General features: G+C 42.9%; 1 protein-coding gene across 3 annotated transcripts in view; it reads left to right on the top strand.

Annotated features, from left to right (window-relative positions):
- The window catches only part of LOC135217351 (WASH complex subunit 4-like), a 953,363-nt gene that overhangs the window by 841,985 nt on the left and 96,548 nt on the right, over nt 1–14,830 (top strand). For all 3 annotated transcript variants that reach the window (XM_064253202.1, XM_064253195.1, XM_064253186.1), the window contains one exon: nt 14,166–14,290. In XM_064253202.1, the coding sequence (XP_064109272.1) occupies nt 14,166–14,290 (125 nt within the window). The remainder of the gene's footprint in view (nt 1–14,165; nt 14,291–14,830) is intronic.

Raw genomic sequence — 14,830 nt, 5'->3', positions numbered from 1 at the left:
TCTGGATGAAGATCTAAATTGTGGGAAAGATGGGAAAATGAGGCCTTTGTTCCCTAAAGGACTTAATCTCTGTATAAGAGGGGAAGACAACCACCAAGAAATTCTTGAAGCTGAACGAAGTAAGAGACTCTGGGAAAACATATGGAGCAATCCGGTATCACACAACAAACATGCAACATGGCTCCAGGAAGTCAAGGAAGAAGAAACAGGGAGAATAAAACAAAGATTCACAGAGATCACGACAAACACAGTCAGACACCAACTAAAGAAAATGCCAAACTGGAAAGCCCCAGGTCCGGATGAAGTCCATGGATACTGGCTCAAAAACTTCAAGGCCCTACACCCACGAATAGCAGAACAACTCCAGCATTGTATCTCAAATCACCATGCACCCAAATGGATGACAACAGGAAGAACATCCTTAGTACAAAAAGACAAGAGTAAGGGAAATATAGCCAGTAACTACAGGCCTTTCACCTGCCTACTAATAATGTGGAAGTTACTAACAGGTATCATCAGTGAAAGGCTATACAACTACCTAGAGGAGACAAACACCATCCCCCACCAACAGAAAGGCTGCAGAAGGAAGTGTAGGGGCACAAAAGACCAGCTCCTGATAGACAAAATGGTAATGAAGAACAGTAGGAGAAGGAAAACCAACCTAAGCATGACATGGATAGACTATAAGAAAGCCTTCGACACGATACCACACACATGGCTAATAGAATGCCTGAAAATATATGGGACAGAGGAAAACACCATCAGCTTCCTCAAAAATACAATGCGCAACTGGAATACAATACTTACAAGCTCTGGAATAAGACTAGCAGAGGTTAATATCAGGAGAGGGATCTTCCAGGGCGACTCACTGTCCCCACTACTCTTCGTAGTAGCCATGATTCCCATGACAAAAGTACTACAGAAGATGGATGCTGGGTACCAACTCAAGAAAAGAGGCAACAGAATCAACCATCTGATGTTCATGGACGACATCAAGCTGTATGGTAAGAGCATCAAGGAAATAGATACCCTAATCCAGACTTTAAGGATTGTATCTGGGGACATCAGGATGGAATTTGGAATAGAAAAATGCGCCTTAGTCAACATACAAAAAGGCAAAGTAACGAGAACTGAAGGGATAAAGCTACCAGATGGGAGCAACATCAAACACATAGATGAGACAGGATACAAATACCTGGGAATAATGGAAGGAGGGGATATGAAACACCAAGAGATGAAGGACACGATCAGGAAAGAATATATGCAAAGACTCAAGACGATACTCAAGTCAAAACTCAATGCTGGAAATATGATAAAAGCCATAAACACATGGGCAGTGCCAGTAATCAGATACAGCGCAGGAATAGTGGAATGGACGAAGGCAGAACTCCGCAGCATAGATCAGAAAACCAGGAAGCATATGACAATACACAAAGCACTACACCCAAGAGCAAATACGGACAAACTATACATAACATGAAAGGAAGGAGGGAGAGGACTACTAAGTATAGAGGACTGCGTCAACATCGAAAACAGAGCATTGGGGGAATATCTGAAAACCAGTGAAGACGAGTGGCTAAAGAGTGCATGGGAAGGAGGACTAATAAAAGTAGACGAAGACCCAGAAATATACAGAGACAGGAGAATGACAGACAGAACAGAGGACTGGCACAACAAACCAATGCACGGACAATACATGAGACAGACTAAAGAACTAGCCAGCAATGACACATGGCAATAGCTACAGAGGGGAGAGCTAAAGAAGGAAACTGAAGGAATGATAACAGCGGCACAAGATCAGGCCCTAAGAACCAGATATGTTCAAAGAACGATAGACGGAAATAACATCTCTCCCATATGTAGGAAGTGCAATACGAAAAATGAAACCATAAACCACATAGCAAGCAAATGCCTGGCACTTGCACAGAACCAGTACAAAAAGAGGCATGATTCAGTGGCAAAAGCCCTCCACTGGAGCCTGTGCAAGAAACATCAGCTACCTTGCAGTAATAAGTGGTACGAGCACCAACCTGAGGGAGTGATAGAAAACGATCAGGCAAAGATCGTCTGGGACTATGGTATCAGAACAGATAGGGTGATACGTGCAAATAGACCAGACGTGACGTTGATTGACAAAGTCAAGAAGAAAGTATCATTCATTGATGTCGCAATACCATGGGACACCAGAGTTGAAGAGAAAGAGAGGGAAAAAATGGATAAGTATCAAGATCTGAAAATAGAAATAAGAAGGATATGGGATATGCCAGTGGAAATTGTACCCATAATCATAGGAGCACTAGGCACGATCCCAAGATCCCTGAAAAGGAATCTAGAAAAACTAGAGGCTGAAGTAGCTCCAGGACTCATGCAGCAGAGTGTGATCCTAGAAACGACGCACATAGTAAGAAAAGTGATGGACTCCTAAGGATGCAGGATGCAACCCGGAACCCCACACTATAAATACCACCCAGTCGAATTGGAGGACTGTGATAGAGCAAAAAAAAAAAAAAAAAAATAATAATAATAATAAGTGTAGGTAAGACCCAGGTTTGTTCCACATATGAGCAAACCTATTATTGTTAGCCGCTGTTCATCCTCAAAGGAATTAAATTTCATGGTCCCCAAATGGGCTCCATAAGTAGACCAGGGGTTTTCAACCTTTGCCTCTCCATGTACCCTTTCGGGTATTTCCAATTTCAGATTACTGTACCCCCTTCACTTTGTATGTGTAACGTGAAAAACAAAACCAACTCAGAAAAACTGTACAGAGGGGAAGTAAGTATCTAACTCTTCTAACATAACCAATAATATTGTAAACATAAAGCATTCCATGAAAAAATAAAGACAATTTTTTATAATTATTTACCTCTGGGTATGCAGTAAATTTTCAAGGTTATGGTACTGATCTGAATAAACATCAGCTGTAAAAGTAGTTAATGAAATGGTTGAAACTGTTTTCATTAACTATCCTAGTTGGCCAGAGAGCAGTTTTTGCTAAAGCGCATTGAAGGTCAGCATCTAACATTCATTTGAGTGCCATGGGCAGCATGTACCCCCTGACAGACCCTTGGCATACCCAGGGATTGAAAACCCTTGAGGTAGACCAACCAATTTCAAAGAATTCCCTTCAAGTTGGTTTTGGCCAGTGTAGTGCACAGACACAATGATAGAATATATTAACCCTTTAACGCCGATTGGACTTATTAAATGTCGATATAAATTGTCTGTTGGGTGCCGATTGGACGTATGGTACGTCGATATAAAAAAGTTTTTTTAAAAATTCGCGGAAAAATAGTTATAGGCTTACTAGGCAAAAACTTTTGAATCACGCACCTTGGGGGATGCTGGGAGCTCACGGATCAAGGCGTTGTTTTGTTTACAATCGTTACCCAGGCGTGCAAGCACGAATTTCTTTCTTCTCGCACTAAAATGCATCAGCGACACATCTCAGAAATTATTTCATCACTTTGACATAATTTTTGCACCATTTTATATTAGCCATTACATGGAGTATTATATATGAAAATGTGCGCAATTTCATGTAGAATACAACGAAAAACAACTCATGGTTGTAGCTTTTATCAGTTTTGAAATATTTTTATATAAATATCGATAAGTGCCAAAATTTCAACCTTTGGTCAACTTTGACTCTACCGAAATGGTCAAAAAACGCAATTGTAAGCTAAAACTCTTATATTCTAGTAATATTCAATCATTTACCTTCATTTTGCAACAAATTGGAAGTCTCTAGCACAATATTTTTATTTATGGTGAATTTATGATAAAAAACTTTTTCCTTATGTCCGCACGGTAACTTCCGAAAAAATAAGAAATTTTTTCGTCCGACTGTCGTAATGTTTGCACCATTTTAAATTAGCCGTTACATAAAGTTTTAAATATGGAAATGTTCGCAATTTCATGTAGAATACAATAAAAAACAACCGATGGTTGTAGCTTTTATCAGTTTTGAAATATTTTCATATAAAGAACGATAAGTGCCAAAAAATCAACCTTCGGTCAAATTTGACTCAATCGAAATGGTCTTAAAACGCAATTGTAAGCTAAAACTCTTACATTTTAGTAATATTCAATTATTTACCTTTATTTTGCAACAAATTGGAAGTCTCTAGCACAATATTTCGATATATGGTGAATTTATGAAAAAAAAACATTTTCCTTACGTCCGCGCGGAAACTCTTCCGAAAAAAAAGGGATTTTGACGAAGGAAAAATCTATTTCTGGGTGATTGGCTCGTGTCGCCCTATGAAAGTATCCTTAATATCATTCTTTCTAGGTAAAATTAGCCTAAAATTACCAGAGAAAAACAAAATTAAGAAAATGTCAGTAAAACTGACTCGCTCACTCTTAAAAAGAAGTGTCGGTATGATATAGGGGCGAGTGTGGAACACTACCACGAGACAAACACCAATTAGAACTTCCCTATCAGAATCCCCCCAAGAGAGAGCTGATACCAACGGGCGATGCAGCCTCTACTACTACTACTAGAGGACGCCACGGACAGCAGCGCCCCTAGCGGTCATCCTTAATTAAAATAGTAAATACATCTTGTCCTGCAAGGGGGGGAAAACAAACCATAAAAAAAGGGGGGGTTTCATAGGGCGACACGAGCCAATCACCCAGAAATAGATTTTTCCTTCGTCAAAATCCCTTTTCTGGGCTCAGCTCGTGTCGGCCTATGAAAGAGTACCAGAGAAACAGACAAGATGGAAAAGGAAACAAACAATGAAAAAACAGTTTAAAATGATGGATATAATATAAGTAAATCAAATACAGCATACAAATTAAGCACTTAAACTAACTTATTATAACAGTAAAATAATAGAATGTTAGTAAACTTAAAGTACTTAATGGTAAATAAATAAAATTACAGAGATGCATGTAAAATAAGGCAAATTTGGGATTTACTTAATTAGAATACATAATTACAAAATATATACATACATGTGTCCTACCCTAGCATAAAAATAAGGGTAGGTACACTGAAATCCATCATTAATACAATTAATTCCAAATATATACAAACACATTGTGACTGAAGTTCATCACAAACACAAAATGGTGAATATACAGACATATTGTGTCCTACCCTAGCATAAAAATAAGGGTAGGTACACTGAAGTACATATCAGTACAAAAGTGGTTGTCCCTAGCAAAAAAATAAGGGACAATCCACTATATGATACAACGGCTAAGGCTATGATGTTGAGTAGCCTGACGATAGGTTGAGGCATGTTGGTTGAAGTAGGTAGAAAGGAGACCTGGATCAATACTACAACTACTAAACAGTATCAGGGGAAACTATGTTTCCCGCTGCTACTGCTGAAAACTTTAAAGATTCCAAGGACTTTAAATAATGCCTTTTAAAGACTGTCGGGGATTTCCATCCAGTATACTTCCTAAGATCCTCAAAGTTCATATGTTGGAAATAATTAATTGAGGTGGCTACTCCCCTGATATCATGTGCTTTTGGGAATGACTCAGGGTTGGCTTGTTTAATGAAGTAAAGGATTTGCTGTCTAATGCCTTTAACTGATAAAGTACCACCTTTTCTCTCATAAAGAGAGCACCTGAGGATCTAGAAGAAGTACGAGAAAGAAAGGCTCTAAGAGTTGATACTGGGCAGAGAGAAGGATCCTGTGGAAGTGGGATAACCTTCCAAGGAGCCCACCTTGCAAGAGGATCTTCATTTTTAGCTAAAAAGCTACGATCCGGAGCAAGTAGAACTTCTCCTGATGGGAGGAATTCCACATGACCCGCATCCCTGGATAGAGCCGACAGTTCTGAAATTCTAGCTCCTGAGGCTAGGCTTAATAAGAATAATGTCTTCCTCAGGAGCATAATGAACGTACAAGATGAGTTGTCAGTATCTGAAGCTAGTTTGAGGACATCATTTAAGAACCATGAAACTGCAGTAGGCCCTCTGAGAAGGTCTAGTCTAGCACAGGCTTTAGGGATAGATGTGAAATAAGATTCAGTCAAATCTATCTGAAAACCTACTTGAAAGATTTTCTTCAAAGCCGATTTGTGAGTGGTAATCGTGCTATAGCTGCTAAACCTTTTTCAAACAAGGATCTGAAAAAGGATATAGCCAAATTAACTGTCATGGTTGTGGTGTTCGATTCTCTCAAGAAAGATGCTAATTTTGTTTAACAGCTGAGTCATATTGTCTAATGGTTGACTCTCTCTTATCTGATTCTAGGAAGAGAATGTTCTGTGGATCAATGTCAGCATCTTTATTAGCCGCAAACTTCATGAAGTCCATAAAGTTAGGGGTCTGGAGAGTTCTTGAGGAAGCGAACACAGTCCTCATTTGTACTGATTGTGACAGTTTGGGATTGGGATCCGTTGAGGTCGGAGACCCAATTCCAAAAGAAGAGGATACCAGTTGCTCTTGGGCCAATCCGGTGCAATCAGAGCTACTATCCCTTTGAAAGACCTTAGTTTGTCTAGGACTTTCAAGAGAAGATTCACTGGAGGAAAAATATAAATCCTCCTCCACTGATTCCAATCTAACGACAGGGCGTCCGTGGCATAAGCCAGAGGGTCCAGGTTGGGGGCCACATAGCAAGGGAGCTTGTGGTTCGCTTGTGAGGCGAAGAGATCCACTTGGAGACCTGGGACTCTCCGGCTTACCCACTGGAATGACCCGACGTCCAGAGACCACTCTGATTCCAGTGGAACTGACCGGGACAGGGCGTTGCTGTCTAGCAAATTTCTTACCTCCTGCCAGGTGAGTGGCAGACAGATGCCATTTGTGTTTGTTTGCTAATGCAAAGATGGCTATCATGACATGGTTCACATGCTTGGATTTGGACCCTCCTCTGTTGATGCAGTGAACTACCACTGCACTGTCCAAAACTAGCCTTAGATGAGACTTCTCTTGGGGGAAGCAGTCTCTTCAGAGTAAGAAATACTGCATTGCTTCCAACACGTTTATGTGGACGCTGGCGAAATTGAACTGACCAAGTCCCCTGAACCTGTTTGAACTGAGAGTATCCCCCCCACCCGGACAGGGAAGCATCCGTGTGAATGGTTAACACTGGGAGGGATATTGAAGGGGTACCTTCTTGGCTAAGTTCTTTACTTTTGACCAAGGCCGTAGTTGGTTGCGGAGGATCTGTGGAATTACTGACAACTTGTCTCGATATTTGGAGATTGCTCTTGACCGCCAAATTCGATTTATATCTTTCAGCCTTGCTTTCAGAAGGATATCTGTTAACCGAAGCAAACTGAAGAGGACCCTAGGATTCTCTCCTGGTTTCTTCTTGATGTCTGTTTGCATTTGAGGAATTGCCTGACAGATTTTGCTATTTCCTTCCGTTTGGCTACTGGAATTGATAGATTGTGGGAAGACAAATCCCATTGGATTCCTAGCCACTGAAAATGAGATTCCGGAGTAAGTCTGGATTTCGTTTTGTTTATCTGGAACCCCAGATGTTCCAGAAAGTGAACTACCTTTTTGGTAGCTTCGAGACATTCCTCGACTGTTGGTGCCCAGATCAACCAATCGTCGAGGTATGCCGCTACCATGATTCCCTGAGCTCTCAATTGTTGTACAACCACTTCTGCTATCTTTGTGAATACCCTGGGGGCTACATTCAGACCGAAGGGCATCACTTTGAATGAGAATGTCTGATTTCCTAGCCTGAATCCTAGGAATGGGCGGAAGTGCCTGGCTATAGGGATATGATAGTATGCGTCTGTAAGATCGATGGAGCATGTGACGGCTCCACGCGGAAGTAGGGTCCTTACTTGCGGACTCGAGGGGTAAGCATCTTGAACTTGTCGCAGCGAATGAAAGAGTTTAGCTTTGACAAGTCTAAGATTACCCTTCTTTTTGTTGAGCCTTTCTTTGGCACGCTGAATAAGCGCCCTTGAAATTTTAGATGTTTGACTCTCGCAATAGCTCCTTTCTGAAGGAGTTCTTCCGCGTAATCTATCAATTCCTTTGACGGTACCTGATGAAATGATCTGATTGGAGGGGGATCTTTGATCCAACTCCAGCCTAATCCTTTGGACACTATGCTCTGTGCCCAATTGCTGAACCCCCACCTGTGGCGGAAGAGGAACAGCCTCCCTCCTACCTGGGGAGCCTCATTGCTGATGGGCGGTTGGCCACCACGCCCTCCTCTGAACTGCCTACTCCTCGTGCCCCTTCCTGCGCCACGCTGACGAAAGTAACCTCTCGCCCTACCCCTCGGTTGAGAGTAGCCTTGAGCCTCATAAGCAGGGTAAAGGCCGGCGAGATAGCGTAGGAAGTAGATGGTTGAGATTGCTGGGGCACCAGGAGGAAAGGTTGGGTCTGTTTAGATGTGGAAGGTTGTCCCTGTTGGGTAACTGGGACTGCCTGCACAAACTGCTGCTGATGTTGAAGTTTTTTATAAGGCTGGAACCTCTTACCAGCCTTCTTTGGTTTCTTGCCAGCAGTGGGAACGGATTCCTGTTTCCTCTTAGAGGAAATACCCCACCTAGCTCTAAGGCTCTGGTTGAGTCTAGCAGCTTCGTGGTGGACTTCGTTCACTGCGGACTCTGGGAAGAGATCCGCTCCCCACATGCTCGCAGCCAAGAGTCTATTAGGCTCATGCCTTATAGTGCACTCTTGAAGGACATGCTTCCGGCAAGTTCCTCCTGGCTTGGAAGAAGTCAAAAGCGTCTGACAGAACCGTCTGAAACTGAGATTTCGCCAGAATCTTGAACAGCGGTTCCGTAGCGTAGGAAAGAGCAGCCATTTCCGTAACGATGAGAGAGTTGAGGGACCTGCCAAACCTAGTTCGCGCATCGAACTCTGCCTGGATTAGGGAATCCGGCAGCCTAGGTAATTTCTCACCGAACTGGTCCATGGCGCAGTCCGGCTTGAGTTTACCCAGCGTGAATGTAGCTGGCAGGTTTTCCCACAACGTCTCCGAAGGCGGGGAAGAGTGGAGAAGTAGACTCCGACTCCCTCCAACTAAACTGTGGAATGGGCCGCTCATCCTTGAGGACTGCCTGAAGAGCCTTCTCCACTAATTTCGTGGCGAACGGAAGAGAGACCTCCTCTTCCGTCGCGAAAATAGTGAAAGGGACTCTTGTAGGCCTGGAGTTTAGTGTTAGTACAATCCAGTCCTCAAGGCAGTGAACCCATTCTCGCTGGGCGTGATCTCTACTGTAGAGAACTGACTCCTTCGAGATCTTGTCCTCTCTCGTGAGAGCGTTGGCGTCAGCCTAGCATACCCCATGAAAGGCTGCGTCAGACCCGGAGGGTAGAACTCGAAGTCCTCAATCCTTCGAGTACCAAACTCCGGGATCGAAATCATCCCGTCCTTAAAAGGAGCGTAGGCCGCTACTCTCCATGGATTCTCCATAGAGAAAGCTGGCAAGGAGTCGTAAGGCGGAAGTTGGAGAATCCCCGTGCTAGATGCAGGGGAGACTGGGGGAGGAGCCTGAGTTAGCCCAGCCACTCGGTCCTCATTTCTCTCTCATTCTAATTAGAGAGGTCCTGGATAGACTGTCCAGTTTTGAGACAGACTGTTCGATAATTGCGCGAACATCTGCTCAAAACGTGTTCCCAATGCTGAAATTTGGGAACCTACCAGCACCCCTACCTGTTCCATCATCCCTGGTGAGACAGCAGAGGGAACGCAGGTGCTGGTGCTTGCCACCCCTGCCGGCATAGCCGGAGAGGAGGCAGCGGAGGCGGGAGAAGGCAGTGACTCGGTGGTAGCGCGAGCCTTCTCCTTCGAAGCCTTGCTTCTGGAGCTCTTCGACTGGGAAGAGCTCGGCTTAGCCTTCACCGCATCGGCGTATGAAGTCGACGACTTCCTGGCCGAAGAAGACGAAGACGACTTCCTAGAAGTCGACTTAGACAAGGTCTTCGGTTCTCTCTTTCCCTTCTCCTTAGGAGGTACAGAGAGAGCGGGAGGGCGGCTAGGGATCTCGGATCCCGCAAAGCCTTGGAAAGAGGCGGAAGAAGAAGGGACAGGAGAAGATCCAGGAGCGCCCAAGGAAAGACCTTGGGCGCCCGACAAACCTACCTCAACCAACAAATCCTCGCTAACTACCGCCATTGGCTCAAGGTTCAGGTCCAGGGCAGCGACGTCCGGAACCGACTCCTGGGATGCTACGACCCCAAACGATTGCTGGAGGTCTTGCTGGATGGAGGCTATCAATGGGGCAGCGGACAAGGGTCGACGTTATAGCCCGTCGGACTTGCCGCGGGTGGAAGATCTGGGATGGCCAGCTTCCATCTAAGATGTAAGGGCTGGCCCTTGGTCGGCGTTTTTCCCAAAGCCGCCCACCCACGCTTTCCAGGGCGTGGCGAGGGCCGACTTCCTTCAACACCGCTAGCCATGAAAAAGAAACGGTGAGATTAGCTACCAATTGTGGACAGGGTTAACAAACTTACGACTAGAAGTTGTTAGTAAAATCATAAGTAAGCCTATAATGGACATACCCCATCTCCCAGCTGACCGACCAGGTCGTAGCATATAGCGCAGGCTTCGGGGTGCCAGACGATCGTCTCATTGTACGACGTGGCACACGGGGCGTGAGACCTGCACTCGTCATGTCCACAGGGGTCGTAGAGCGTCGCATTACAGGCTGGGACCTGGCAGTTGGTAGCCTGTAAGTGAAAAAGTACATGAGTACAGAGTAAACACTTACAGCCTAACATATGCTCCGTTGGTGCCGGAGCGATAAAGTTAGATAAAACCAGAGCCCCCCGCTAAAATACGTGTGGTAACCAGGTTGGAAGATAGGCTATGGCTCCGCCAATGGCGGAGGCACAAGAATCAACCAACTAGGAGTGGTGGTAATGGAAACCACGACGGACAATGGCGGGGATGGTTGATAAAAATAATATAATAACACACAATCATTGTAAAATATCTTATAATTAGGGTATATATCCTTAAAATAACAAAATTAAAACAACTTCTCTCCACCCGTCTACTAGAAGAGTGCGTAGGTAAGGGTAAGCTCCCTTCCGGTAGCGGGGGAGAGATATAAGGATATAGTAGGCAAAGCAACCGACCACTCATAGCGCCCACCCTGCCCGCTAGCGGAGCCAATATCCTATAACCAAAGGGGCCCCGCTGCGACGGAAGGCTCCTTACGTATCTGGAGGGAGGTGGCTGAGCAATGGGGAGGGGGGGAGGAAGGTCCCGGCGAAACACGTCCGGGAGCGAGAAAAGGGGGGAGGGATGGCCTACTCCTCCCCGCCTCACCAACTACCCGCATGGAGACCCAGTACCTCATAGTGGTCGCCCTATACCCCCTGCTGGGGGGTGGGGACCCCCCGGTCACCTCCCGAGAGTGTGAGAGAAGGCGATGAGGTTGTTATAACAACCAAGGGGTCCCCCAGCCCCTCCCTACATCAGAGAGGGAGGGAAGGGGCAGGGTAAGGTGCTATAGGACACGTGACCGCAAGTGGCCTAGGCCGCGAGCAACACAACCGTGGTAGGGCACGGTGAACCAAGCTGTACCAATATGTGGAACAAGCACCTAGGCTAGCCTAACACCCTAAATAATAAAAATACATCGAAAGGAGGAAGAGACACTTTTAGTAAAAGAGAAAGAAGCCCAGGAGGAGGCAGACTGTTCCGAGAAACAGGAGCCTACTCGGAGCCAGCGATAGCCGATGTAGAGCAAGAGCCGGGATGCTGGGCCGAAATAAATAATAGCCCTAAATACCAAGCTAAGAGAATGGTAGGAGGGCTGAACTAGCTAAAACTCGATGTAAACAATGAATGTGATAAAGTAAGCCCATAAGCATAAGAAGTCCCAGTATGGAGGACCGGGAATTCTTACGAGGCGGCATGGCCGCCACGAGACAACCGGGGAACCGTATATGACCTATAAAAAGGAAAATACTGGTACCCGGAAGACAAAAATACGGTAAAATGTTACTTATGAGTTACTTAACTTAGCCGTGGCAATTGCAGAGCGTTCCATGATGAAGATGCGGATAAATCGCAAGAAAAGCACAAGCACAAGAAAATGGCGACTTGTCGCTGGCGCTAAAAATTAAGGTATGGACCGCGCTAGGGGCGCTGCTGTCCGTGGCGTCCTCTAGTAGTAGTAGTAGAGGCTGCATCGCCCGTTGGTATCAGCTCTCTCTTGGGGGGATTCTGATAGGGAAGTTCTAATTGGTGTTTGTCTCGTGGTAGTGTTCCACACTCGCCCCTATATCATACCGACACTTCCTTTTGTAAGAGTGAGCGAGTCAGTTTTACTGACATTTTCTTAATTTTGTTTTTCTCTGGTAATTTTAGGCTAATTTTACCTAGAAAGAATGATATTAAGGATACTTTCATAGGCCGACACGAGCTGAGCCCAGAAATCATACATTTTTTCGTCCGATTATCGTAATGTTTGCACCATTTTAAATTAGCCGTTACATAAAGTTTTATATATGAAAATGTGCGCAATTTCATGTAGAATACAACTAAAAACAACCCATGGTTGTAGCTTTTATCAGTTTTGAAATATTTTCATATAAATAACGATGTGCCAAAATTTCAACCTTCGGTCAACTTTGACTCGACCGAAATGGTAAAAAAATGCAATTGTAAAGGCTAAAAACCACTCCTTACATTTTTGTAATATTCAATCATTTACCTTTATTTTGCAACAAATTGGAAGTCTCTAACACAATATTTCGATTTAAGGTGAATTTATGAAATGAATTCACCTTATGCAGAATACAACAAAAAACAACCCATGGTTGTAGCTTTTATCAGTTTTGGAATATTTTCATATAAATAACGATAAACAGAAAAAATTTGTCCTTCGGTCAACTTTAACTCAACCGAAATGGTCGAAAACTGCCATTGTAAGCTACAACACTTACAGTCTAGTAATATTCAATCGATTACCTTCATTTTGCAACAAATGGGAAGTCTCTAGCACAATATTTCGAATTATGGTGAATTTTTGAAAACAGCTTTTTTTTGTCTGCACGTTACGAATTCATGCATCATTTTGTGATAATATTTTCTCTGTGTTGCCTTGATCGTTTTACAATGTGTTATATACCAAAATGATTGCAATTTAGTGTACAATACAATGAAAAGAAATTAACTCGTTAGCTTTAACAGTTTTGCTCACAGCGCGATTTTTATACAATTATATATGAAATTTTTTTTTGCGCTGTCATATATCCCAATATTTGTATATGATAATGATTTTTTTTTTCATTTCTGATGGTTGCATACTAAACTTCAGGCAATGACAAAAAAATGAGTAAAAAATTAACTCTTAATCTTGAAAACTAAGCGTGCTGTGATTTTTTGAAAAAAAAAATTTTTCCGCTTCGGCGCTCATTCACAAACGCCACCGTCATACGGGAGACGATTTTTAAAATACCGGATCGGCGTTTAAGGGTTAATGACTCAAGACAAGAGGGCTCTATCTCTGTCTACAGTAACTACCCTAGGTTTCTCTGACATGCAGATTTTTGGTCTCAACTCAGAAAAGATTGATCTTGTTTTGTCCATCTCATCATCATGTTCCCAAATCTTATTTTGGTCATCATGGATTATTATATCAGCTCTGTGTTAACTCATATTAGCAAGGCATCAAGTATATTGTCATATTTTGACATTTTTTTTATTGATACGCTGTGAGGAGTCTGGAGGGAGACTTAACTTTCTCAGAAACTAACCTGTTTTGACTGGCATGCAGGCTGAAAATCTGTGACAGGGAAACAGCTTTATAATTGGCCATTAAAGCTGATGGCTACAACAGATTTTGGCAATGAAGTTTGAAAAGCTTATAATGCTATTTGATATAGAAGGAAAAAGGCAAAACTTGTAACTGTTTCTAATTCCATTTTTTCAGACATCATGAATGTTAAAATTCTAATCTGTTGATTCCCTGTTTACAAATGCTTATACTAGCCACATGGTTTTATTAGTCTGTTGCAGTACTGAGAATATACTAATATATTGGCCATCACATTAGTTCAGTAACTATTATGTGGAATCTTGCTCATTAAGTAAGTAACTGTGGACATTGATAACAATACGTAATTAGTTTTTCGTATTTGTAGTTGAAAAGTATCAGTATGAGGTGAATGATGAATGGCCACATGTTTTATATACATTATCTTACAGTTATGATTATATTTAAAAGCCCCAGGATATTGAAATCACCCTCCTGTTTTCAAGGTAATGCTATGGGATATGTCCGTTTAGTGCGCTCAGGAGGCCTTCATTGCTCCAGCAATGCAGCGCGATTCATCCCAGATCTTCAAGATGTTATCAGTTTCAGCCAATTATGTGAAGATTGTGAGGTATGTACGAAAGTTTTATTACTTTATGTGCTGCTACAATTTCACTCATACTTCTATTAATGTACTAGTATTACTGAATTAAACTAGCCAGTTATTCCATTGAGGAGTGAGAGATGTGTATTTCTGGTGATAGAAGTTTACTCTCGACGTGGTTCAGAAGTCACGTAAAGCTGTTGGTCCCTTGCTGAATAACCACTGGTTCCATGCAACGTAAAAACACCATACAAACAAACTAGCCAGTTGCTAATTAAAAACTATTTTAGCATTAATCAATGATGGATGAGGCTTCCCCGGTGAATGGAAACCTCAATTTTTTTGTCAAGAATTTTCACTTCCTGTCTTTTATTCATCAAGGGTAAGTGTATACATATTATACTTCTCTGGCTTTAATTTTATTTTAACATCCTTATTTTGTTTTCTCTGTTACTTAAAAAACAGTAGTGTTGTGAAAATCATTTCTTTCACTTTGTTTATGTGGTAGCTGTTTATGCTGCTGAACTGTAAAACTTTAGATTTACTATATTTCCTAATGTTAAAGAC

This window comes from Macrobrachium nipponense, chromosome 19 (assembly GCF_015104395.2).
Source record: "Macrobrachium nipponense isolate FS-2020 chromosome 19, ASM1510439v2, whole genome shotgun sequence".
NCBI lineage: Eukaryota > Metazoa > Arthropoda > Malacostraca > Decapoda > Palaemonidae > Macrobrachium > Macrobrachium nipponense.
This window is presented reverse-complemented; position numbering and strand designations above follow the sequence as displayed.